At 41.6% G+C, this 27,975-nt stretch overlaps 1 protein-coding gene across 1 annotated transcript in view; it reads right to left on the reverse strand.

Annotated features, from left to right (window-relative positions):
- ADAM12 (ADAM metallopeptidase domain 12) overlaps positions 1–27,975 on the reverse strand; it is a 387,856-nt gene that overhangs the window by 256,555 nt on the left and 103,326 nt on the right. The window contains exon 3 of the mRNA XM_082406618.1: positions 16,350–16,423. Coding sequence (XP_082262744.1) covers positions 16,350–16,423 — 74 coding nt within the window. The remainder of the gene's footprint in view (positions 1–16,349; positions 16,424–27,975) is intronic.

Below are 27,975 nucleotides of genomic sequence, written 5' to 3' on the forward strand. Positions count from 1 at the left end.
ACTAGTCCCCTCCACCAGGAAGCTTACACAACCCACTGAAACAACCTTAGCCACTGGGGACAGATACCAAAAACGATGGAAACTACGAACCTGCAGCCTGTGAAAAGGAGACCCCAAACACAGTAAGTTAACCCAAATGAGAAGACAGAGAAACACACAGCAGATGAAGGAGCAAGGCAAACACCCACCAGACCTAACAAATGAAGAGGAAATAGGCAGTCTACCTGAAAAAGAATTCAGAATAATGATAGTAAAGGTGATCCAAAATCGTGGAAATAGAATGGAGAAAATACAAGAAACGTTTAACAAGGACCTAGAAGAACTAAAGAGCAAACAAACAGAGATGAACAACACAATAAATGAACTTAAAAATTCTCTAGAAGGAATCAATAGCAGAATAACTGAGGCAGAAGAACGGATAAGTGACCTGGAAGATAAAATAGTGGAAATAACTACCGCAGAGCAGAATAAAGACAAAAGAACGAAAAGAATTGAGGACAGTCTCAGAGACCTCTGGGAAAACATTAAATGCACCAACATTCGAATTATAGTGGTACCAGAGGAAGAGGAAAAAAAAAGGGACTGAGAAAATATTTGAAGAGATTATAGTTAAAAACTTCCCTAATATGGGAAAGGAAATAGTTAATCAAGTCCAGGAAGCACAGAGAGACCCATACTGGATAAATCCAAGGAGAAACACACCAAGACACATATTAATCAAACTATCAAAAATTAAATACAAAGAAAAAATATTAAAAGCAGCAAGGGAAAAACAACAAATAACACACAAGGTAATCCCCATAAGGTTAACAGCTGATCTTTCAGCAGAAATGCTGCAAGCAAGAAGGGAGTGGCAGGACATATTTAAAGTGATGATGAAAGAGAAAAACCTACAACCAAGATTACTCTACCCAGCAAGGATCTCATTCAGATTTGACAAAGAAATTAAAAGCTTTACAGACAAGCAAAAGCTAGGAGAATTCAGCACCACCAAACCAGCTTTACAACAAATGCTAAAGGAACTTCTCTAGGCAGGAAACACAAGAGAAGGAAAGACCTACAATAATAAACCCAAAACAAATAAGAAAATGGTAATAGGAACATACATATGGATAATTACCTTAAATGTAAATGGATTAAATGCTCCAACCAAAAGATGTAGATTGGCTGAATGGATACAAAAACAAGACCCGTATATATGCTGTCTACAAGAGACCCACTTCAGACCTAGGGACACATATAGACTGAAAGTGAGGGAATGGAAAAAGATATTCCATGCAAATGGAAATCAAAAGAAAGCTGGAGTAGCAATTCTCATATCACACAAAATAGACTTTAAAACAAAGACTATTACAAGAGACAAAGAAAGACACTACATAATGATCAAGGGAGCAATCCAAGAAGAAGATATAACAATTGTAAATATTTATGCACCCAACATAGGAGCACCTCAATACATAAGGCAACTGCTAACAGCTCTAAAGAGGAAATTGACAGTAACACAATAATAATAGGGGACATTAACACCCCACTTTCACCAATGGACGGATCATCCAAAATGAAAATAAATAAGGAAACACAAGCTTTAAATGATACATTAAACAAGATGGACTTAATTCATATTTATAGGACATTCTATCCAAAAACAACAGAATACACATTCCTCTCAAGTGCTCATGGAACATTCTCCAGTATAGATCATATCTTGGGTCACAAATCAAGCCTTGGTAAATTTAAGAAAATTGAAATCATATGAAGTATCTTTTCCGACCACAACGCTATGAGACTAGATATCAATTACAGGAAAAAATCTGTAAGAAATACAAACACATGGAGGCTAAACAACACACTACTTAATAACCAAGAGATCACTGAAGAAATCAAAGAGGAAATAAAAAAATACCTAGAAACACATGACAAAGAAAACACAAGGACCCAAAACCTATGAAATGCAGCAAAAGCAGTTCTAAGAGGGAAGTTTATAGCTATACAAGCCTACCTTAAGAAACAAGAAACATCTCAAATAAACAACCTAACCTTACCCCTAAAGCAATTAGAGAAAGAAGAACAAAAATACCCCAAAGTTAGCAGAAGGAAAGAAATCGTAAAGATCAGATCAGAAATAAATGAAAAAGAAATGAAGGAAACGATAGCAAAGATCAATAAAACTAAAAGCTTGTTCTTTGAGAAGATAAACAAAATTAATAAACCATTAGCCAGACTTATCAAGAAAAAAAGGGAGAAGACTCAGATCAATAGAATTAGAAATGAAATAGGAGAAGTAAGAACGGAGACTGCAGAAATACAAAGGATCATGAGAGATTACTACAAGCAACTATATGCCAATAAAATGGACAACCTGGAAGAAATGGACAAATTCTGAGAAATGCACAACCTTCTGAGACTGAACCAGGAAGAAATAGAAAATATGAAAAGACCAATCACAAGCCCTGAAATTGAAACTGTGATTAAAACTCTTCCAATAAACAAAAGCCCAGGACCAGATGGCTTCACAGGCGAATTCTATCAAACATTTAGAGAAGAGCTAACACCTATCCTTCTCAAACTCTTCCAAGATATAGCAGAGGGAGGAATACTACCAAACTCATTCTACAAGGCCACCATCACTCTGATACCAAAACCAGACAAAGATGTCACAAAAACAGAAAACTACAGGCCAATATCACTGATGAACATAGATGCAAAAATCCTCAACAAAATACTAGCAAACAGAATCCAACAGCACATTAAAGGGATCATACACTATGATCAAGTGGGGTTTATCCCAGGAATGCAAGGATTCTTCAATATATGCAAATCAATCAACGTGATACACCATATTAACAAATTGAAGGAGAAAAACCATATGATCATCTCAATAGATGCAGAAAAAGTTTTCGACAAAATTCAACACACATTGATGATAAAAACCCTCCAGAAAGTAGGCATAGAGGGAACTTTCCTCAACATAAAAAAGCCATATATGACAAACCCACAGCCAACATCGTCCTCAATGGTGAAAAACTGAAACCATTTCCACTAAGATCAGGAACAAGACAAGGTTGCCCACTCTCACCACTATTATTTGACATAGTTTTGGAAGTTTTAGCCACAGCAATCAGAGAAGAAAAAGAAATAAAAGGAATCCAAATAAGAAAAGAAGAAGTAAAGCTGTCACTGTTTGCAGATGACATGATACTATACATAGAGAATCCTAAAGATGCTACCAGAAAACTCCTAGAGCTAATCAATGAATTTGGCAAAGTAGCAGGATACAAAATTAATGCACAGAAATCTCTTGCATTCCTATACACTAATGATGAAAAATCTGAAAGAGAAATTAAGGAAACACTCCCATTTACCACTGCAACAAAAAGAATAAAATATCTAGGAATAAACCTACCTCAGGAGACAAAAGACCTGTATGCAGAAAATTATAAGACACTGATGAAAGAAATTAAAGATGATACAAATAGAAGGATAGATATACCATGTTCTTGGATTGGAAGAATCAACACTGTGAAAATGACTCTACTACCCAAAACAATCTACAGATTCAATGCAATCCTTATCAAACTATCACTGACATTTTTCACAGAACTAGAACAAAAAATTTCACAATTTGTATGGAAACACAAAGGACCCTGAATAGCCAAACCAATCTTGAGAAAGAAAAACGGAGCTGGAGGAATCAGACTCCCAGACTTCAGACTACACTACAAAGCTACAGTAATCAAGACAGTATGGTCCTGGCACAAAAACAGAAATATAGATCAATGGAACAGGATAGAAAGCCCAGAGATAAACCCACGTACATATGGTCACCTTATCTTTGATAAAGGAGGCAAGAATATACAGTGGAGAAAAGACAGCCTCTTCAATAAGTGGTGCTGGGAAAGGAGGACAGCTACATGTAAAAGAATGAAATTAGAACACTCTCTAACACCATACACAAAAATAAACTCCAAGTGGATTAAAGACCTAAATGTAAGGCCAGTCACCATGAAACTCTTAGAGGAAAACATAGGCAGAACACTCTATGACATAAATCACAGCAATATCCTTTTTGACCCACCTATTAGAGAAATGGAAATAATAACGAAAATAAACAAGTGGGACCTAATGAAACTTAAAAGCTTTTGCACAGCAAAGGAAACCATAAAGAGGATGAAAAGACAACGTTCAGAATGGGAGAAAATATTTGCAAATGAAGCAACTGACAAAGGATTAATCTCCAAAACATACAAGCAGCTCATGCAGCTCAATATCAAAAAAACAAACAACTCAATCCAAAAATGGGCAGAAGACCTAAATAGACATTTCTCCAAAGAAGATATACAGATTGCCAACAAACACATGAAAGAATGCTCAACATCATTAATCATTAGAAAAATGCAAACCAAAACTACAATGAGGTATCATCTGACACCGGTCAGAATGGCCATCATCAAAAAATGTACAAACAATAAATGCTGGAGAGGGTGTGGAGAAAAGGGAACCCTCTTGCACTGTTGGTGGGAATGTAAATTGATACAGCCACTATGGAGAATAGTATGAAGATTCCTTAAAAAACTAAAAATAGAACTACCATACGACCCAGCAATCCCACTACTGGGCATATACCCTGAGAAAACCATAATTCAAAAAGAGTCATGTACCAAAATGTTCATTGCAGCTTTATTTACAATAGCCAGGACATGGAAGCAACCTAAGTGTCCATCGACAGATGAATGGATAAAGAAGATGTGGCACATATATACAATGGAATATTACTCAGCCATAAAAAGAAATGAAATGGAGGTATTTGTAATGAGGTGGATGGACCTAGAGACTGTCATACACAGTGAAGTAAGTCAGAAAGAGAAAAACAAATACCGTATGCTAACACATATATATGGAATCTAAAAAAAAAAAAAAAGGTCAGAAGAACCTAGGGGCAAGATGGGAATAAAGATGCAGACCTACTAGAGAATGGACTTGAGGATTCGGGGAGGGGGAAGGGTAAGCTGGGACAAAGTGAGAGAATAGCATTGACATATATACACTACCAAACGTAAAATAGATAGCTAGTGGGAAGCAGCCGCATAGCACAGGGAGATCAGCTCGGTGCTTTGTGACCACCTAGAGGGATGGGATAGGGAGGGTGGGAGGGAGGGAGATGCAAGAGGGAAAAGATATGGGGACATATGTATATGTATAACTGATTCACTTTGTTGTAAAGCAGAAACTGACACACCATTGTAAAGCAATTATACTCAAAGATGTTAAAAAAAAAAAAAAAGAAGAAAGAAATAGCATTCAGTAGGCAACCGTTTCAATCTGGAGCAATAATTCTTTGTCCAAGATACAGACCTTCAGTAGTCAAACTCTATGCATGGAGTAAACAATTTTCTGCATGATGTAAAAATAAAAGGAGCAAAATTTAAACTAAAAAACAAACAAACAAACAAACAAAAACATATCCCAGCGCTCCCAAGGGAGCTTCTGTGGCACTGAGATTTGTCATATGGGTGCTGCTTGGCCGCTAACATAGCACAGAGGGAATCTCCACTGGAGCCTGTCAGATTTTGCAAAGAAAACCAAGAAACTGACCAATAAAATCCTCTAGGCCAGTTGAGACCGAAGAGGTAGCCTTAGAAGGGCTGTGAAAACAACTCTGTGCTTAAATGAATCATCTCCCCAAATAATTTCCCTGCTGTGGAGGTTGGCTTTACATCATCTTCTATCTGCCACATGTTTTTCATAAGGAAGAAAATCATAAAAAAATAAAGAAACTCTTGTTCTCCACTTATGTTAAATCCACTTTATCCCACAATGAAATCCACCAGCACGTTGAGAGGAAAGAAGTGACTGTTTCCTAACATTTTTAGATAGAGGTCCTCTTTCTATTTTTCTCAGGTGTACCTGAATACATGTGGCTAGCCTCTGCATCTTTTCAGGCCACGGATCTTTGAGGAATTTACTGCCGTTTTCCTTCAGTGTGACTAAATCTGCTTGCCAATGAAACAGATGCTTTAATTTGCCATTGTTGTTGCCATGGAAACAGCCCTTGAAGGGACAGGCAATGTCTGGACTCCAATTCAGACCTCTGATTTTCATGCCAGTGGTGCTGGGGCCAGATTCTGCTTTCCTATTCTACCCCCTTAGCATCTGCTTCCACACAGGATGCTGGGATGCATTTGATTTTTAAAAAATTTATTTATTTATTTTTGGCTGCGTTGGGTCCTCGTTGCTGCGCGTGGGCCCTCTCCAGTCACAGCGAGTGGGGGCCACCCTTCCCTGCGGTGCGCGGGCCCCTCACTGCGGTGGCCTCTCTTGCCGTGGAGCACGGGCTCCAGGCGAGCGGGCTTCAGCAGCCGTGGCTCATGGGCTGTAGAGCGCAGGCTCAGCAGCTGTGGCTCACGGGCTCAGCTGCTCTGCGGCATGTGGGATCCTCCCGGACCAGGGCTTGAACCCGCGTCCCCTGCACTGGCAGGCGGACTCCCAACCGCTGCACCACCAGGGAAGCCCAGATGTATTTGATTTTAAAAAGACAAGAAAATCAGAGTCTCAATGGAGTGGTTTCAGAGTTAGGCTGAAACCTGCACTCCAGCAGCTGCTCAGGGATGGGCTCAGGCACACTTCTGCACCCTCATGGCATCTGTCACAAATGTGGGTGCTCAACAAGGGGCTGTGGAATGAACTCCCAAGAGTGAGGTGCTAAGTTTGGGGAATACAGTTGACTACCAACAGGCAAAGGCAGAGAGCAATGATTAGCGGTGTTCCCTAAAGAGTATCCTGCCTTTTACCTCGGACCTCGGGGTAAACCAAGAGTTGATGGGGAAAAGTTCTTCTCTAGAAGAATTCCAGCTAACAAATGAAGGAACCATAGAATAAGAACATCACCCCCTTTGCTAGACCGAAAGAGAGAACTGATCTAGGCATTCATTGTTACTGGCCACTGACTCTGGCAGCTAGAGGTTGGTGCGGAGCTTTATAATGGAAGCATTAGGATGATCCCTGAACCCAGAGATCCATCCAGCATCGCAAAAAAGAGACAAGCAGAGGTCACAGAACTCCTGATGTGATGCAAGAAAAGGATAGAACATCCCTCACGATGTAGTCCTGCCAAAAAACCAGAACCTGAATCTACTCAAGGCTGTAGCTCTAACTACTGGTTAACAGAAAACACAGGGGACAAAGGAATGGGCGAGATGACACCATGGGGATGAAATCAGCAAAATCAAAAATGTGGAAAATTCTACTGGGCAAGCAATCTGGTTTCACTCACAAGGATTACAAGATTTCAATTGCAAGAATTAAAAAAAAAGGAACCAGGAGCCTATATATTAAAAAAAGACTTAGATGTAGTAACCAAACCAAACCAAAGTGTTTCAAGCTCTCTGCAGGGTTAGTTTTATTTATTGTCTCATGTGATCAATGAAGAGTCATTATGTCACACAAACAGAAGCATCGTGGTCTTTCTGTTGAGGACATGACAACTAGAAAAAGGCAAGAGACTCGCCATAAATACACCAGCCTGCACAGTACCTGCACACAACCACCCCTGGCCACCCGGCAGGGAAGGGGACGGTGAAATGACAACCACAAAGCCAGTATCAGCTCTCCCCTAGGCCGCCAGAGACCATCTGGAAATGGTCAGGACAGCCATTATTATCCATTTGGGATGGAGTTCTGGAGGGGAACCCCGAGGACACAGCAGGGTTTTCATCAGAAAATCATACACCCACAGCACAAGAAGTGAAAGACGACAAGTGACGTAATTAAACGTGGAGACCCACTTCCACATCAAATGCCCTTTTCAAGTCCTTCTAACTTCACAGAAAGTGCTCAAGGCTGCCACGCTCTCAAATTGGCACCCAGAGGGGCATCGTTTTGAAAAGGTTGATCTTAACTGATTTAGGCTCTTTAAAGTTAAGTCAGGTTGAAGAACAAAAACTCTAAAAATGGTGTTCTGACCTTTTCCAGTGTCTGTATAACTTCAAAGACTGACATGAGGAGGGAAGCTCAAGGGAATTTAGTTCTTATCCAGGAAACAAAATTTAGTCCAATTAGAAAGATCTTAAATGTTCAGGCTGAGAGATTGTAACTGAAATTGGAAGTTTAGTCTAGTTACAAGATTGCTGATGTCCATGTAGCTGGAGTCAATTCCATGAGTCTACAGTCATGCTTAGAGAATTTTCTCCCATCCTTTCCTGCCTTCATCAAAGTGTAGAGGTGACCCCTCTGGTACTGCCCAGTGAGGGATGAAGCTTATTAAGCTGCAGGAATTAGGCAACCTGAAGAAGTGTGTGACTCCCTGCAGGAAAGAACATTCCCACTGGGCATGCGTCAGCCAAGACCCCAAAGTGGAAGGAGCTGGCCAGCTGGTGTTTCCTGCCAATCCCAGCAATGCCCAACAGCCCCTCTTGCCATGATGGAAACGTTCCTAGAGCCAAATGTGATTACAGAGCACTTGAACCATGCATAGTGTGACCAAGGAACTAAAGTTTTAATCTTTTAAGATTAATTTAAATAGCTTCATGAGGCCAATGGCTCTCCAATTAAAGTATGAATATAGCTCCTTGAGGAATACAGAATACAGGCCCTGTCACTGGGGATTCTGGTTCAATAGAGAGAAGCAGAGCCAGGCATCTGTCTTTGGAATAAGCTCCCCAGGTGGTCGTGATGCTGGTGGTCCCCTCAACCGCCCCAGACTTGAAGGACAGTAGGAGTCTGTGCGTGGTCCTGGTGGAGGGGCAGACCCACTGCACGGAGACAGACCATAAGAAGGACACAGAACTGGGCTTGGGAGTGAGCCCAGAGCCCACAGGCTCGCCCCACCTGGCTCCCGCCTGGAAGATGCAGGAAGCACTGACGCTGCCTGAGGCTGTGATGGCTATTCAGATACTCTCAAGGCCACGGCCAATGTCTCGTGATGTTCCGCCCACCGCAGGCTCGTGCTCTCCAGCTCAGAGCCCCAGCCACTGCCGCAAACATCCATGGATCCCAAAGAAATGCCATATGTCCAAGTCCACGTGAGAAGACTCCACAGGTCACCTCCAGAGTGGATTCTGTGAGGCCCGAATGTCCACCTTCGCCCAAGACTCGGAGGACCATGACCACCACGATCCGTATCTTTGTGTCCCTGACCCCTGCTCAACTGGCAAGTTCTTGGTCCTTTCCTAGGGTTCTCTCTTCTGATCAAAGAGCATCACTGTTCTTCCAGCATTTCACGTACAAGAATCACCCTGACACCCTCCTTTCCATATTACACCATACATTCGACTGCCCATCAATTTCTGTCCAGAACATTCTCAACTATTCCCTTCTATGAGCGTCAGTGCCCTGCTTACAGGCCTTGCTTCCATGAGGCACCATGGTTCTTAGGAGAAAATACAAGGTCTTATCATGGAGCCCAAGGTGCCACATGGACTGCTTTCCACTCTTCTCTCCCCATCTCCGTCTTGCTCACCAGCACACGGACCTTCATTTCTGAAACACTTCAACGCTCCTTCTCCTGCTTTGGGGAACTTTCCGTATGCACATCCTTCTCTCTAGAACCCTCTACGCTCTACCCTCCTTTACCTGGCTCACCCCTCTTCATGTAAAGCTTAAACGCTGCTTCAGTGCATGGTTCCTTCCTGAACCAGGCTGGGCCACCTGCTTGTCTTTTTAGCTCTCAGCACCACTGTCATTCAGTATTGTCCTGTGATGACCTGTTTAGCGTTGGGCTCCTTGACTGACCTCCAAGAGGACAAGGACTTTACCTTGTTGATGACTCTATCACCAGTGCCAATTGTAGTGGCTGGTATGAAATAAATGTTTGTGCTAAAAATAGAGCTGTCATATGATCCTGCAATCCCACTCCTGGGCATATATCCGGACAAAACGATAATTCAAAAAGATACATGCAGCCCTATGTTCATAGCAGCACTATTTACAATAGTCAAGACATGGAAACAATCTAAATGTCTATCAACAGATGAATGGATAAAGACGATGTGCTACATATATATAATGGGATACTACTCAGCCATAAAAAAGAATGAAATAATGCCATTTGCAGCAACATGGATGCAACTAGAGATTATCATATAAGTGAAGTAAGTCAGAAAGAGAACAACAAATACCATATGATATCACTTATATGTGGAATCTAAAATATGACACAAATGAACTTATCTACGAAACCGAAACAGATTCACAGACATAGAGAACAAACTTGTGGTTGCCAAGGGGGAGGAGGTTGAGGGAGGGATTTATTGGGAGTTTGAGTTTAGCAGATGCAAACTATTATATAGAGAATGGATAAACAACAAGGCCCTACTGTATAGCACAGGGAACTATATTCAATATCCCATGATAAACCATAATGGAAAAGAATATGAAAAAGAATGTATATATATGTATAACTGAATAACTCTGCTGTACAATAGAGATTAACACCACACTGTAAATCAACTATACTTGAATAAAATAAATTTTAAAAAAATAAATGTTTTTGGATAAATGACTAAGTAAAAAGAGAAACAGTCTGATTGATTTATTGTTGATTAACATTAGGAATCATTTGAATTAATAAAGACTGATAAGATTTGTGAATGGCGGAAGGGAAGTTGAGAGATAAAAACATAAGATGAGATAGTAAAGTTTCTATAATACAGTTTTGCCTTCAATAGTTTAGTCAATAATTAGAACCACCAGGCAAATTAAAGCTGGAGGCTCTGACAGGCAGGTGAGGCTTCTTCTGCAAGAGTAGACGTGGAAAGAAATAGCACTCTGCACGCAAACAAAGATTTTAAAATTCTAATTCCTGAGGATGTCAAGATTGTGAAATTAAGACCATGACCACAACAGGAACCCCAAGGATTAGCACACGAATCCTTTCCAGCTCTTGTCAGAAGTGAGATGTTCGGCCAGCGTCAAGCCTTACGGGTATAGAGTAGTCATAACCCGATCTCTATTAATTTAGGACATTTAAAACAGGACACAGTTACAGTGAAGCCAAGGATACAACTGGGTGAAGTAACTAATATCACTGGGCCCACAAGAATATGTCACTGAATCATTCAAACCTGATCATCAGAAAGAACATGAGCTCTAACCTCTTGGCACTGACTGTACGCAGACTTTTATTCCATTTTGCAGATGAGCAAACAGAGAAAATATAAGCACCTTGTTGCTGGAAGCAAAGCTGGGTTTCTGAACCTGGTTTCCTGACTCCCGCCCCAGCATTCTTTCCAGAAGCTTTCTCCTTGAATAGGTAGTTTCTCTCACCACCCAGGACAGACCTTTAACCTCCTGCTGACTCACTCCTGGCCTGATCCAGGCCTTCCACGTCCCATCCTTCACTCTTTGCTAAGTGCTCAGAGAGTGCCCACCACAGGCCAGGCCACAAGGAAGGGGATGGAGGGGGAAGTAAAGACCCTGCCCCCTGACCTTGAGGACACCTCTAGCTGGTGGGAGAGGTGACGAAAGTCCAATAGTGGAGGCGAGCACGGCGGCAGGCAGCTTTCAAACATCACGCTTGAAACGGCGCAGGGGTCAGGGTTCTGCGTGTGGCCTGACCAGGGTCATGCACAGCAGAACGGTGGCCTCTCCAGCCCGGGACGCACCTCAGGGACCTGCGCACACCCAGACAACAGCCATCTTTCAGCAGCCGCGTGGCCTCAGGGGCTCACATTGAATATTCACGTCTCGTTCGCAAGAACTACTAGTCAATTTCCTTCTGCACTTACAATGTTTATTTTTTTGTTAACCCAAGAATAGGACTTTACATTTATCCCCATTAAATCTCATCTTGTTAGTTTTGGCCCATTGATCCAAACTGCTGAAATCTCCATAATCCAGATTCTGCCATGCAGAGCACCGTTATTCCCCGCCAGCTCTGCGTTGCCGAGAAACGTGATCAGCACACCTTTGATGTCTTCATAGCGATGGGCTGACAGAATTGTGGGCCAGGATGAGGTCTTGTACACTGTCCTGCAGCCACTGACGGCAATCTCGGTCCCGCTGTCCAACACGATTTGGTTCAACCTGAACAACGGATTAATATCCTCCAGGTAGCTATTCAGCCAACTGCTAATCTACCCAGTCCTACCTCTGCACCGGCTGCATTTCTCTACCCTACATCATGACATTCTGAGATACCGTCCAACAAATGCCTTCTCAAATATTTATGCCCACGTTTGACAAATTTAAAACGCTCCTTTCTGCAACTGTTCTAGAGTGAATATTAATTAGAGTGGCCCCTTAAGAGATGTCTGGAATTATTCCAGACAGAAGAAAAGTCAATGCCAAAGTTCTTCTAGCTCAGAGACGCCCCAAATATAAATCAAGTGGGCCGTGGACTTCCCCCGGCAATTGCCTTCAACCGGTGATGGACAGTGCTTGAAAACAGAAAGCTCGGTGGGAACGATCTACCGCCATCAGTTTTAATTATCCTAAACTGGAAAAACGGATGTCTAAGCTGGCCAGCCTGTCCAATAAAGCATTTTGATCAAAGATGCAGTTGCACAGAGCACCTGTTTAAGGAATGGCCTGGGTGCCCATGGGGATGCAGGAGAGCTACGGAACTTGTAAAGCTGGTCCCCGCGGTTCCACAGGCAGACAGCAGCATGGTGAGAAATGCTCCTCCAGGGAAGCTTTGAGTTTCTTTAAACATTCAATTATGGCTCTACAAACAGATTTTAAGTGAACAGCATCTGATCTCTGCACAAATTAGAGATGCTAGAAGGCAAATCAAATAGATTCCCTGAAACAACCACGTAATACAAATTCAGCCCTGTTTCATGAAGAATTGGTTTACACACGAAGAGTTTGGAGTGGGGTTACTTAGGTGGCTCTCTTTTTGCATTTGCTTTATATGATGATTTTTATGATTGAAAGACACCTTTATATTGGTTATGATTTTAAAGCAGGTTTTTAATTAAAATAGATTCCTGGATATAGTCCATGGGTAGAGCTTTTTAGCCCTTGGAAAGTTGCTGGGGGCCTTTCTAACATCCACCATTTTTTAAAAAAAATTTTTATTGGAGTATAGTTGCTATACAATCTTGTGGTAGTTTCAGGCGTACAGCAAAGTAAGTCAGTTATACATATACATATATCCTCTCTCTTCAAGGTTCTCATTTCTTTTTTATGAAGAGTAAATACTTCAACGTTCTTCATTACAAGCATTTTCAAGTTTTTAGAGCAGCTTTTTTTCCTTCAAGATAACAAGTTTTCCTAATCTTAACAGTAATATTTTCTTGTTATAAAACATTAATAAAGAAAGTAAATGTTGTCCAAATCTTTCTAGCATACATGTACATGAGTATAATTTTAAGATAAAAACTGAATGCCATGTAAACTACTATCCAACATGCCGTTCACACTGGTCATATTATCAATGCTATTTACAATAATAAAAATCTCCATCATCATCTTTAGATGTACTACTGTGTAGTATTATTTCATAGCTGAGTCGCAACTTATTTAATCGATCTCTTATTGACGTATCTTAGGTAAAACTTTCTGCAATGAACATCCTTGAACACAGGGCTGACTCCCCCCGTAGGCTCTAAAGCAGGGTACCGACCAGGTTACCTGCTCGGGCTCTCTGTTCTGTTGGTTGTTAAATATTTACATTTATCCTGCTTCCTCGTACATTTATCTTTGGGTTCTTATAGCTTCATTTGGATAAATTCTCCAATTGGATCTACTGGGCCAAAGGCTATGCAAATTAAAACTTCTATTTTAATTTTTCATTTTGGATAGGTTGATTACCTTTTGTGCCTGACAAACAACCAGTAGCATACAAGCATTTCATTCTACCTATAAAGTTGTAGAATTTTTTGGTATTCATCATTTCAAAAGTGAAGTGCTTATGGAACAGACAGGTCACCATCTTCAAAAATTTATTATACTGAAGTAATTGGGGGAAATGGATTGGAAATGGATTATTAAAATAGTCATATTACCATGCTCTAATTTTGAAAATGTCATTTTTAACAGAATGAAATTTCCACAATGAGTATAAGTAGGATAATTAAAATAAAGCTATAAAATGTTATAGGAACACATTAAACCATCTCCATATACTTTTCTAAAACATGCTTTGCCAGTGAAGTTGGGAAAAGAAATAAACCAAGAAGAGACAGTTTTAAGTTTACAACTTTTCTAATTTTGAGATTATTTTGTGAAAGGCCCAGAATTGGAAATGAGCAAATTAAGGTACCTTTTAAAATGATCTTTTATACAAATTAGCCACTGCCTAGTAGTCAGCATGCACTATACTTCCCGCCTTAATGGAAGGTAAATCATTTTCAAAGGGAACCATGAATAAGGCTATTAACCCACTTTACAGACTCAGAGAACCAGAGGGGCTCGAAGAAATGCATTTCTATATAGAAAAGGACGTCATTATAAAGCTAAATGAAGAAGTAGGATATCATATTACACACAGACTACAATATCAACTAGGAAGACAAAAGAAGCAAAGCCTTTTCTACAAGGAAAAAAAAATCTATATGAACATTCACCAGAATGCCAACCAACGTTGTGCTTGGTGGTAGGGGTACTTTGTTGGGGGGGGTGGGGACTCTTGATTTTTTTCCCTACAGTTTTCAATTTTCTGCATTGGACACATATTCCTTTTAGAGTGAAAACAAATAACTTAAGGTTTTTATTAAGTCAATTTCCATTCCTCTACCTGCAGCCCTAATATCACGTAAAGGTCCAGGATCAGTCTCACTCATGCCATTTACCACATTCCTCCAACAGGCTAACAGTAAGAACAGTCGCAATAAAGACACTTCCCAAATCCAGCTGCCAATCCTAAAACCCCATCTAGGAAATGCATCACCACCAGAAGCCTGATTTTCTTTTGCTCTTTCAAGGAATACCAAGTTTCGTCCACTGAGATATTTTCAAAACCACATACAAACAGCAGTGTACAAAAATGTAAATGTCCTATGATATTCTTACATGAAAAAAAAGAGCATGAAAATATATACTTTGTTAAGAGAGACATATCAAAAGCAATATTCAGGTTTCCGTTCAGCCCCCTGATTATCCAAGATGTATTCCTGAATCTCTAGTTTAAGATCACCAAGTCACAAGAAAAGCTAAAAACACATTATTTACTGCTCATAAAAGCTTTTAATCCATCTAATGGTGAGGGAGAAACATGCAAGAAATGCAAAGAGGCAGGCTGCAGACCCCCAAGAAGCAGGCCATGCTATTTTACATATACTCATCTAAAATATATATTTAATATATATTCATATGCATTTTAAAATGTACCTATTTTTTAATAATTGCTGTTGGCCATGGTGTCAGATACTGAAGGTGAGACTTGGCCATTCATGATCCTGTTCATCTGATTTGCTCAGGACCCTCAAACCAAAGTAAGTATAAGTAAGTGATCTGACTCGTTTACATAGAGATGCTGAGTCAGATTTTTGTGACTCAATATCTCTGGCAGAACTCATTTCAGTGAAGCTGTCTTATCTACACTGTCATTTCAGCAAAAAATCAGCATTTCACTGATGGGTGAGAAACAGGGACCAGTAATTCTGGAAGACAGAAACTCCAATTTTGAAACAAGCATGACTTGGGAACTTATATCTTTAAATACAGATTGCTTATTAGGAGAGCTCGATTCTTTTCTGGTACTAATCAAATAGAATAGTAAGGGGTCCTTTAGATCTGAGGAACCCATGGGGAGAGCCACAGTATAAAGGATGACAAGAATATGAGTTATTTTTACTTGTGCCTTGAACCAGGCACAGTTTTCTCCTGGGAAGGCATACAAAATATGTAATAACATCCATGTGCTACAGAAAAAAAAATATAATACTATTTTCTGAAAATATATATAATTTTGCAAAAAAAAAAAAGGGCCAAATTTTTAAGTAAAAAGATAAAATAAATACTTCATACCACTGGAGACAAGGTCTGAAAGATAAAATAAACTTTTGGTATTTCCCAAGGAAAAAAGAGCTTCTACCCATTTGAAGCTGTTTCTCCTTATATAACCCAGGAACTGCCAAAAGTCAACTAATTATGGAACACTGTTATTGGAACAGAACAGAGGATGCTTAAATTCTATCCTTGAAACATCAGGCTCTGAAAAAAAAAGAAACATCAGAACTATGAGAAAAACCTGCTGAACTAGAAAGTTCTCTTTTAGAGCGATAAAATTCTTTATTTTTCCATTGGATCATTTTTTGAAGTTAATTCCAGCCTCACATCCAAATTTGGATTATGAATCCACACATTTAGTTCTGTGTCTCTAAATGCCAACATCAATTACACAGCAATCTCCAGTCCCCATGTTGTAACTTTCTCCTATTGTGTCATAAACAGGAATTAACTCGACTTACTTGTTTCTTTCCAGATTTACAATCAGTTCTTTGCTTTCCAATTGTATTCGAAAATTCAACACTCCTGGATGATTCTGAAAGATAAATAAGAGAAGTCAGTTGAAGATCATTTCCCTTCGATGTGCCAGTATCTGAATATGCTCTGTAGGCATAGTCAATAGAGGGAGAGAAAAATACATTTTCTTCCCGGGACCATTCTGAGATCCTGAGTAGAGGAGATCAAAACAAGCAGGACAAGAGTCTGGAAAACTCATCACCCTCCCAGACGGTACTGACACACCTGCATTCCTGGCCTCTGCACTCCTTTCCTCGGGCCATGTACCCTTGGGATCCTTCTTGACTCAACTTCCATCTCCCATAATCGACTCCTTCCTTGGTTTCCCTGTTTCTAGAGAAGGCACTTTCATTTCCCCAACTGCTCATGTCAGAAATTTGAAGTCCTTCTCCCTCAACAACTCCATCTGATCCATGAAGAGGTCCTATTGAGTCGCCCTCCAAAACACAGCTCCTGTTGTCCGGGTCTGACATCTCTCCACCTTGCTCTGGATCAAGCCACAGTCATCTCTCACGGGAATGCTGCAAAACCCTTCTACCCCGGTCCCTCCACATCTACCTGTACTTTCCTCCCATTCATCCCCCAATGGCAATGGGAGGATATTTTTAAAAACTCAACCTCATCCACCTACCCCTGGTCATGACAAGCCTGCACGGATGTCCCATTGCACTGATGATAATATGCCAACTCTTTTAAAAAAAATATTTATTGAAGTATAGTTGATGTACAATATTATATAAGTTACAGGTGTGCAGTATAGTGATTCACAAATTTTAAAGGTTATACTCCATTTGTAGTTATTATAAAATATTGGCTATGTTCCCTATGTTGTACAATATATCCTCATAGCTTATTTTATACCTAATAGTTTGTACCTCTTAATTCCTCTTCCCCTATGTTGTGCCTCCCCACCTCCCTCTCCCCACTGGTAACCACTAGTTTGTTCTCTGTATCTGTGAGTCTGCTCTCTTTTTTGTTATATTCACTATTTTGTTGTATTTTTTAGATTCCACATATAAGTGATATCATACAGTATTTGTCTTTCTCTGTCTGACTTATTTCACTTGGCATTATGCCCTTCAAATCCATCCCTGTTGCTGCAAATAACAAAATTTTCATTCTTTTTTATGGCTGAGCAGTATTCCATTGTGTGTACACACACACACACACACACACACACACACACACGTACATATGTGCATGTGTGTATATATATGTGTATATATATACATATATATATATACACACACATATATACATATCTCACATCTTCTTTCGCCATTCATCTATTGATGGACACTTAGGTTGCTTCCATATCTTGGCTTTGTAAATAATGCTGCTATGCTACGCTATGAACACTGGGGTGCATCTCTCTTTTTGAATTCATGTTTTTGTTTTTTCCGGATATATAACAAGGAATGGAATTGCTGGATCATAGGGTAGTTCTATTTTTAGAGTTTTTTGAGAAAACTCCATACTGTTCTCCCCAGTGAATATGCCAACTCTTCAATGTGGGCTATAGCTCCTGTATGGCCTGACCTTCATGTCCCTCCACACCCACCTGCGTTGCTCTCCTCCTCGCTCACCCGGCTCTAAGCCACACTGACCTCACCCGCTCCTCAAACACACCAAGCTCCTTCGCAGCTCTGAGTCTTCGCACAGGCTGTTCCCTCTGCCTGGAATGCTTTCTCCCAACTCTGCTACTCGGTATCAGCTTAAATGTCAACGATCCAAAGAAGCCTTACCTCACTCCCCAGTCTAATGACATCCACCTCTCCCCAGGTAGTCTTTCACCCAGTCTCCTGCCCTTTTCCTCTTTGTAAGGAGGAACTCCCTTCCTGCTCATTAAAATTCAGTATGTTGACTTGTGGGTCCACTTGTTTATTATACCCACGAAGGTACCAGACAAATAATAGAAGTTCAATTAATATTTGGTGAAGGAGAGAATCAATCAATGAATAGGGCAAACAGCTCTACCAACCTCTTCTCCCTCTTGTTAGGCAGACGCCATCTTCCTCCTCTCCTCTGGGCCCCAGGAAACCCTAGTCTGTGTGTGCCCAGCTGTCAGTGGGGGGCAGGAACCTATATTCTTTGTTCTGCCCCAGAAATCCCAACAAGTTTCTTGCCCTGCCCTGGGAATGCAGCCATGTGGCAGTGTCCCTAAACCCACACCCCTACCCCAGTTTCTCTCCCACTTAAAACGGGGTGGTCGAACACGCCACACTCTCTCTTGCTGAGCCCAAATCAATGATTCAGAATCCTTACCCAAGTCAAAACTGATGTGCCATCCTAAAGTTATTCTACGAAGCTCTCCGTTTGCTTCCCCTTTCCCTGGGCACCCTCAGTGATTCTGGGGGTGGACAGTCAATTCTAACTCCCCCCAACGCCGCCACCGGCTAGCATGTTCAAGTGGAGGTTTCACATGTCCCTCAGGCATTTCTTTCCAAAAGAACTTAACATTTTTAATGTTTATTTTAAAAAATGAATGCTGTGTTTTCATTCCGATGATGTGGAAAGAGAGTTCCCCCAGCATGACCACGCTCGCCCTGACCCAGCTCACCATGGCTGCTGTGCTCAGGTCGGGGCCAGGCAGGACAGCCTGACTATCTAGGCTGATGTGAGAAGGGCAGAGGAGGGTTTAATTCACAAATGATGCAGCCAGGCTAAGCAAGGGCCAAATGCCATCACAGCCCAGTGCAGAAATAAAGGTTCCTTAGCAGCTTATAAAGAGCACAGTGGAGGGGAGACGGGCCAGGACGAAACTGGCAGCACAAACTCCAGATCGCCTGCACCTCCCGGCTAGACTTGCCCTGGCGCTGCAAGTGGCGTGTCCGTCTTATTCAAACGTCATCACCCGCATTAAATCAGTGCTGCTGACTTCAGTGTATTGGTCTTGTTTGCCTTTGCTTCGTAAGATTGTTTGGTCTTATGCTTGAATAAGAGATAGAAGAATACGTTTATACGTAGTTCTCTAACATTCCATATTTGAAAGACACTATTATAACTCCGGAGCTCAAGGGACTGTTTTCACAGCACAGCATTTCAGCTCTACTATGAATTAACAAACCACACGCTACTATGTTTTAAGAGAAAAGTGGATTGTGAGTTCCAACAGCCAACCTGAAAATAATGAGTTAAGAGGAAACAAAATTGAAACAAAACCTGCAACAACATGAGTTGTTGGGTCACATGAGTTTTGGGAAAATGTCACAAGTTGCATTAACTAACGCCATATAACTGGGGTAGAGTCACAGAGCACGAAACATTACTCACTTTATTTTTAGGTCAGCCCTTGGAATGGCTTTCTGTAGTTTCCCATGTCTAATACATATGGCTATTGAAATTTAAATTAATTAAAATAAAATAAAGATTAAAAATCAGTTCATCAGTCTCACTGGACACATTTCAAGGCTCTAAAGCAACACGTAGTTAGTGGTTACCTCTGCTAGACAGCCCAGACGTGGAACATTTCCATCTTCACAGCAAGTTCACAGAAATTTCTATCTTCATTGGACATGCCTGAGTCAGTAATAAAGACCTAAAACTTGCATCAGCCAATAGCTGCCCAAGAACTAGACTATTTTTTTTTTTTTTTTTTTTTTTGCTGGACCATACTTCTTTTTTTTTTTTTTTTAACATCTTTATTGACGTATAATTGCTTTACAATGGTGTATTAGTTTCTGCTTTATAACAAAGTGAATCAGTTATACATATACATATGTTCCTATATCTCTTCCCTCTTACATCTCCCTCCCTCCCACACTCCCCATCCCACCCCTCAAGGTGGTCACAAAGCACCGAGCTGATCTCCCTGTGCTATGCGGCTGCTTCCCACTAGCTATCTATTTTACATTTGGTAGTGTATATATGTCCATGACACTCTCTCACCCTGTCATATCTCACCCCTCCCCCTCCCCATATCCTCAAGTCCATTCTCTAGTAGGTCTGTGTCTTTATTCCCGTCTTGCCACTAGGTTCTTCATGGTCTTTAGACTATTTTTAATATTGGTGCCTTCAGGGGATAGAATTAAGTGCAAACCCAGGCTGGATTTCTTTTTAATGTCCTTTAAGAGAGCTCTTCTCAATTTTAATTGATGGGTGATATTATTTTTTAAGTGGTTACTTAAGCTTGAGAGTTAAACTGTTGTATTTCCGTATACATAAGATGCTTAAGTATATTTTCTGAGTTTAAACATATCTTGTTTTTTATGGGTTCATTCTAGCAAATGACTATACAAACATCAGTGATCTACTGAAAACCACAATTTTACTTGTTATATTTTGATACTGTCTGGTGTTTGTAACAATTGTACAGTTTTCTGAGTGTTTGCTGAACTTTTAAATTCAATATCACTATTCCTAAACACACATCACTTCTTTTGATTTTAATATAGCGTACAAAAGTGTTTCTCAGCCCTGGATTTGCTTTCGAGTCCGTCGCAAGGACGTTTACCTAAATTTACCTATATTTTCTGACACTTGAATTTAATTACAAACACATATAAGAATGTTCTCTCCAGGGTCTGCAATTTGTACTCATTAATTATATCTTAGAAAAACAAGATTATTAATTATGCTTATAATAAAATATTAGAACAAAAATACATCTCAATGTTCTGTCAAGATGTGTCCAAAGAGCATATGTATGAATATGTCTGTTTATTTGTATGTGTTCTATGTATATGTGTGAAAAGTTACTTTAATTACAAATTGTGTTAGCCTAAGAGAAGGACACACACATCACTATTTTGTTTTTTTCTCACACATCACTATTTTAAAGATAAATCCTGACAATTATATTTGTGAATAAAAATAAAATATTTGCAGCACCCTTTTTCCCCCATGAAAAATTCAGCTAGCTTGAACATGAACATTGGTAATAATTCTACATAAAGTCCCTACGGGAGCTGTTAGAATGTTCTAATGTTAACATATTTCAAATGAATACATTTTCCCCCAGGGTGGTAGAAAGAGCTTTATTTGTATATTTTACTTGAGATCTGAATGGTATAGGAGAAATCAATGGAGAAGGAGAACAGAGAGCTATTTTAACTCAAAACCACTCATTGCATTAGATTTCTTAGTTTAAAAGCATGTATTCATCCATTTTCTTTTGATTTTTAGACATTGGAGATGATGAACTAGTGTTGGTTAAATACAGCCTTCCTTTTTAAAAATGAGACATTGATTGCCCTAATGAAACTGTGTCCTTTATTGAATGCTTAAAGAACTGCATTTGCTGAATAAATCAATTAAATGCTTATCAATAGGCTAGAAATGTTTTGACAGTCATTACAATTCTATTTTTTTAATTGGCAAAAGTATATCCAAAAGAGTATATAAAATGTATAAGTACAATTTAAAAAACAACAATAAAATAATCATCAGGGTACCTACCACCCAGCTGAAAAGTCAAAATATTACCAGAATCTTAGAAACCTCCCATATTCGTTTGCTAAGGCTGCCATAAGAAAATATCTCAGACTGGGTAGCTTAACTATCAGAAATTTATTTCCTCACAGTTCTGGAAGTTAGAAGTCCATGATCAGGGCAGGTTTAGTTTCTTCTGAGGCCTCCCTCCTTGTAAGTTCCTCATGGAAATGAGTTTGGGCAGGCTCCCCCAAATGGTTTGCCCAGGCAGGTCTGCAAAGTAAGGCTCTGGCCAGACACCGCTGCCCGTCACTCGGACCCTCAGCTGCTCTGTGCTCTTTCTGAAGTTTCCCACAATGTACTTGCCCAGCACACCCCACTTAACCGGAAATATAAACGCATATTTAAAAAGTGATCTTTTGATTAGCTACAGTTTTTTTTTTCTTCTCAGTATTATCCATTGGGCTGCCTTTCTTTATTATTTATTTATTTATTTCTTGTTAATAACATTTTTAGTCACAATAACCTCTTAAGTGATATCCTATAACAATGTAAATTATTTTCTCTGCTATCTGTTACTTACGAGCAATATTATAACAACAATAAAGGAATCTTAAAAGTGATCTAATTTCACATTTTACTCCAAAATGTTGGGCTGTCATTCTTTAATCTGTGTAAATGGGAGCTCACCCAAAATTGAATTTAAATTATTTCACCCATGATGGGTGCAAAATATCCCAAGTCAATAAATGTAGCTTTTCATGGATGCAGGAATGCTTATGATTTTTTTTTTCCTCTGATGGATGGAATGATACACAATATCGTCTCCTTGGTGTTTCTATGTCCTTAAAGAATAGCCATTTTCAATGACTTAGAAAAATCTGAACCTGGCTGTGAAGTTGAAATAAGGTGGCAGTGAGCCTGCAGAAGGAACGGGATTGCATTAAAAAATCAGATACGGGGCTTCCCTGGTGGCGCAGTGGTTGAGAATCTGCCTGCCAATACAGGGAACACGGGTTCGAGCCCTGGTCTGGGAAGATCCCACATGCCGCAGAGCAACTGGGCCCGTGAGCCACAATTGCTGAGCCTGCACTCTAGAGCCTGTGCTCCGCAACAAGAGAGGCCACGACAGTGAGAGGCCCGCGCACCGCGATTAAGAGTGGCCCCCGCTCGCCGCCACTAGAGAAAGCCCTCGCACAGAAACGAAGACCCAACACAGCCAAAAATAAATAAATAAATTAATTAATTAAAAAAAAAATCAGATGCGGGGACAACAGCCAAGTCCACTCCCATCACTGCTTCTAGGTTATCATTTCAAAGACAATGGTCAGTTCGGAGCCAAAGTCGTTAGTCTCAACCACCGATACTAGAAACTCAGAGGGACCTAATTTTTCAAGCAGAACAACAATATTAAAATATTGCATTCAAGGGACTCCGAAATAACTGGATCCCTCTCCAGCACTAAATAAATGCTTCAGGCTGCTGCCCTGGCACTCATGGGGCAGGAGAGAGTCATTTATTGCTATGAATATTTAGAGGCAATCTTGATTACCACTTTAATATCAGTGCAGCAGTTCCATAGCCGGGAAGATATGGGCCCTGTGGAACTGAGAGAGGACAAAATTGAATTAGCTGGAGAATAACACAGTAAGGAACGAGGGCACTGCCGCACCATAATGGGCGTCTCTGGCTTGAGGCCTTTTAGTTGTTACGTAAATGACAATAATGTTTATTCATGAGTCATTGATACTTTTCTCTGACGGAAAATTTACATCAGCAAACCACTTGTTAAAATGTGCAGAATGGCACACATTATCTTAAGGTAAAAAGCGCTTTTGAAAGATGTGGAACGTAGTTTGAAGTTGTTTGTGTGTTACAATGTTAGGTTCTTTTTCTCACGGATTCTTCTTACTGTATCTCTCTGCATGATGGGTTTACCAATTTCCAGCCCACTTCTCCCTTCCCACCAAAAAAAGGCACGACCTCCCCACCTTTGGCTTGTGTGATGCTCTGAATTCAAGTTCTTTAGGCTGTTGTTACTGGTGGGATCACTAATGTTTAAATTTGCAACAGACATTTTAGATTTTCATTTTTGATTACTGTGGCTATAGCCAGATCATCTTAAAGCCTCATTAATTCACTGAACTATTGCCATTCTGCCCCCATGCATCTGTACGCTATAGGATTATAGTTCCTCATGCTGTGTCCATCTGAGGACAATGGCAGATTCTGAGCAGACAACGGTCATCTGTCCCCTCCCAGAGCTCACTGTTGGGTTGTAAGAGGAGACCAACAACATGACTTAACAGAAAGCAATATAGAAAGAAGCACGACAATGCAGGTTTCTCAAACTTAACCCATCTAAATTTCAACTCATGTTACCACCCCTCCCCAATCCAATGCAAAGGGGAACTCAGGGAAAATTCACAGCAGCTCCCCCAGCACTTCCCAGCTTAGTTAACAATGCACCTTCTTAAACCCCTTCAGCAATGACCCACTGTTCTTAGAATAACTGTGGTCTTCACACCACCAACAGTCTGGCCTCTCTCACGCCTAAGCTCCCGGCACACGGCTAAATTGGTCAGGCTGCAGCTGGCTTCTGGGCCTCTGCACCAGCTGAGTCTTTGCTGGAAGGCCCTCCTGGGCTCTCGAGGGGCCTCACCTCCAGGTCTCAGCCTGGACGTCACCCCCCCAGGGAAGCCCCCCATCCCAGTGGGCTCTTTGCCCCACACACCACTCCTCTCTCTTTCTAGCCGTCTCATTTGTGATCATGTATTGGTGTGTTTATTTTACTTGTTAATTGTCTATCTCCCCTTTTCACAAATAGAAACTTTGTAGGAAAAGGGAATTTTTCTGCCTTGTTCCACACCCTGTTCCCAACACCCAGAATGGGGCCACCAAGAAACATCTGTGGGATGACAGAAGACAGGCACGGCGGTAGCAGGAGATGGCAGAAGCGATACTGATTCAGGGGGCAGCGAAGGCATAAGTGTCACCTCAGGAGGTATGAAGGGCCATCTGGGCTCTCCTCCCGGGTCACTGCTGACCCAAGCACAAGGCCAAAGTCCATGCATCTGAGCCCCGCCTCACTCTCAGAGGCTGACGGCCCACAGATGCAAGCAGCTGCACAGAGGACCCCTTGGTAGTGAGCGAGGAACTGAGCCATCGAAGGTGCCTTGGGTTCTGTTCCTCTGTGGAGAGGAAGGGGGTCTTGCTGGGAGCTGGACCACCTACACTTGGGGCGGCCGAGAAGGCCAGTGAGTGCGAGCTCCCAGCCTGGCTCCTGGCCCCTCAGGGGACGCCCGCCCCTCCTGCTCGGTTTCTTTGGACCTCAGTGATGGAGAGCCCAAACCAGAGCAGAGGGGCAGAGAGCGTGCTGCAGGAGGAGGAAGGGATGAATCAGCGGAAATCAAGGTCAAACACGAGGTGGTGGGTATGGGGGCTGCAGAGCTAGAAATCAGAGCCATGCTGGGAAGGGGGAGGGCAAATCAGGGTAGGAGGGGCTTGAGGACGTCCTGTTCTGCCACTTAATGGTTCTTAACTGCCCTGGGCTTGGGGGCTGAACCCTGGACACCGTGTGGTGACATGGTGGCCTAGGAGCTGAAACGTGTGGCGAGACTGTGTTGCTGAAATGGGCCCCTGACATCAGATCCCAGCAGGCTGTGCACTGGCCCTCAGACCTCTGCTGCCCTCCCATCCGCTCTGCCTTCAGACATCTCGATTAGCAGGAAGGAGAGACAGACTCGAGCTCCACCTGGCCGCCTGCTCATGGCTCAGGAACATCAGGGCGCCCAGGGCAGGAGGCCAGTGGCTAAGATGGACTTCCCCATCAGCCATGCACCCGATCACTCAGAAGACCATCCACAGCCCTAGTGCCATGGGCCCGTCATCCCGCCCACATGAGGTACCGGCCCCTCCTGAATGTTCAGCGTCAGTGAGGTGGCACCACCGAAAACAGGGCTTGTGATGAGGAACGCTGTCATGAGAAGGAGGCCTTAGCTGAGTGCCAGGGCCCAGGTTCACTTCAGCATCTTCAAACTACCTCCAACAGCTAGGAAGAAGGTCACTGAGCCCCTGTGCGATGGCTAGGGACATCTTAAGTTGGATATTTAGGAAGCAAATAGGTAACAATCCCTCCTCCTTTGAATGCAAAGGAACAATAATCTCACCTAAGAGAGAACTATTTCATTGCATCTCGGAAGCAGTGTTTTTCCATTTAGGAGGCTGAACCTGGGAAGGGGTCAGGCCAGAGATGTGTCCACAGACAGTCTAGATAATGCCACTCGGGCTGAGGGACTACTGGTTGGTCATTTCACTCTGCTGGGCCTCGGCTTCCCCACCAGGAGATCGGGGATAACAATACTGTCTATCAGTGTGGTCGGCAGAATAATGGGCCCCCAGAGATGTCCTAATCCTGGGAACCTGTGACTATGTTACCTTACCTGGAAAAAGGGACCTCGCATATGTGATAAAGGGGGACAGGGAGATATTATCCTCGTTTATTCAGAGGGGCCCAGTGTACTCACGAGGATCCTTAAAAGCAGAGAACGTTTCATTGCTGAGGTTGGAGAGATGCCACAGGAGAAGAACTTGACCACTATGCTCGCTTTGAAGATGGAGCAAGGGAGCCATAAGCCAAGGAAGCAGTGGCCTTGAGAAGCTGGGAATGACCCTTAACCCTCAGCTGGCGAGAACACAGGGACCGTGGCCTGACAACCTCCAAGAGCGGACTTCTGCCAATATGTGAAATGAGCAGGGAATGGACCCTGCCCTGGTGCTGCCATCATAAAGGGCAGCTCTGTGGTCACTTTGATTTTAACCTGGTGAGATGTGAAGCAGGAAACCCAACCAGGCTGCCGGCCTTGTGACCTTCAGAACTGAGAGATCAAAAAATGGGTATTGTTTCAAGCCACTTAAGTTGTGGTGGTTTGTTAGAGCAGCGATAGAAAACTGAACCATCAGGAAGGTTGCTGTGAGATTCAAATGGTAAAATGTCTGTTTGGAAACCATCCTGCATGATGAAATGGAAATGCATTTTTATTACAGAAGTCCAATCACAAACGAAGCTGCTACTTCCCAGCGTGACAGTGACAAAACACCATTTCACTTATTATTTATTGCTATTTACCCGAATTACAACCCTTTTATGCTTTCTGTATTTTGATCTAAATGGGCATAATAAATTAAGTTTTTTAAAACGCTAACAAGTTTTCAAAAAGAAATATAAAACATTCATTAATTGGGGGCCTGTTTATAAGGCAGGCACCAGGCCAGTTCCTGGGGAGATGGCTCAAAGCAACTTATCCCCTCCCTTGTGTTAGCAGCTCTTTGTAGGAGGTCCTTTGTCCTGTCACTTTAGCAGCAATATTTTAACTTAACCTTTACACCAGGTGTCCCCATGCTTCACTAACCTCTGACCCAAGCACACCTTTCAAATCTTTGGATCACACAATGCCTTACCTAACCAATTGATTCTTTTCGTAAAGAAGTAGAGATGAAGAATAAGCAATTAACGGATGACTAGATCTTTCCCCCAGCTTCCCCTTCAGTAATCTCATGGGCAAACTGCATGAACAACACAGCATCTAAAGAAAGATCACAAGGAGTCAGCAAGTCTGCACACAGTGAAAGATGACAAAGACTCTGACCTCCTCTCGAAACGATTAACTGCGCCTAGCTTCCCCTTTTACCCTTAAAAAACTTTCATGGCCAAGCAGAATCTTTTGAGTTGGTTCTTGGACACGAGTCCGCATTCTCACCAGGTTGCCGGCCTCCTGAATAAAGCAGACTTTTCTTTTCCAACCAACACTTGCCTCTTGAGTATTGGCTTTCGAGCAGCAAGCAGCCAAACCTGAGTTTGGTAACACTTGTTGAGTATGGAAAGAAGATATTATACCTGTATGACCAGTGTTATGGAAGGGGATAGAAGGTTCTGAAAGACCCACATGGACACAACACAAAATACACGCATGCACTTCATCTTGACGTGAAATATTCTAAAGATAATACTTTCTAAGATTTGCTTACTGATATAATCAGGGATATTATAATATTAGAAAATAGAACAGAGCATTACTTTTTGGAATGACTTGCCTAGTATTACAGGACACAGCTGTAAAATAATATGCACTGTGTTTATTAACTAGAAAGTTTGGTTTCCAATTCAAAGTTCATTTATCTAACTAATTTTATGTCTGGAAA

This window comes from Balaenoptera borealis (assembly GCF_965194805.1).
Source record: "Balaenoptera borealis genome assembly, chromosome: 10".
Classification (NCBI taxonomy): Eukaryota; Metazoa; Chordata; class Mammalia; order Artiodactyla; family Balaenopteridae; genus Balaenoptera; species Balaenoptera borealis.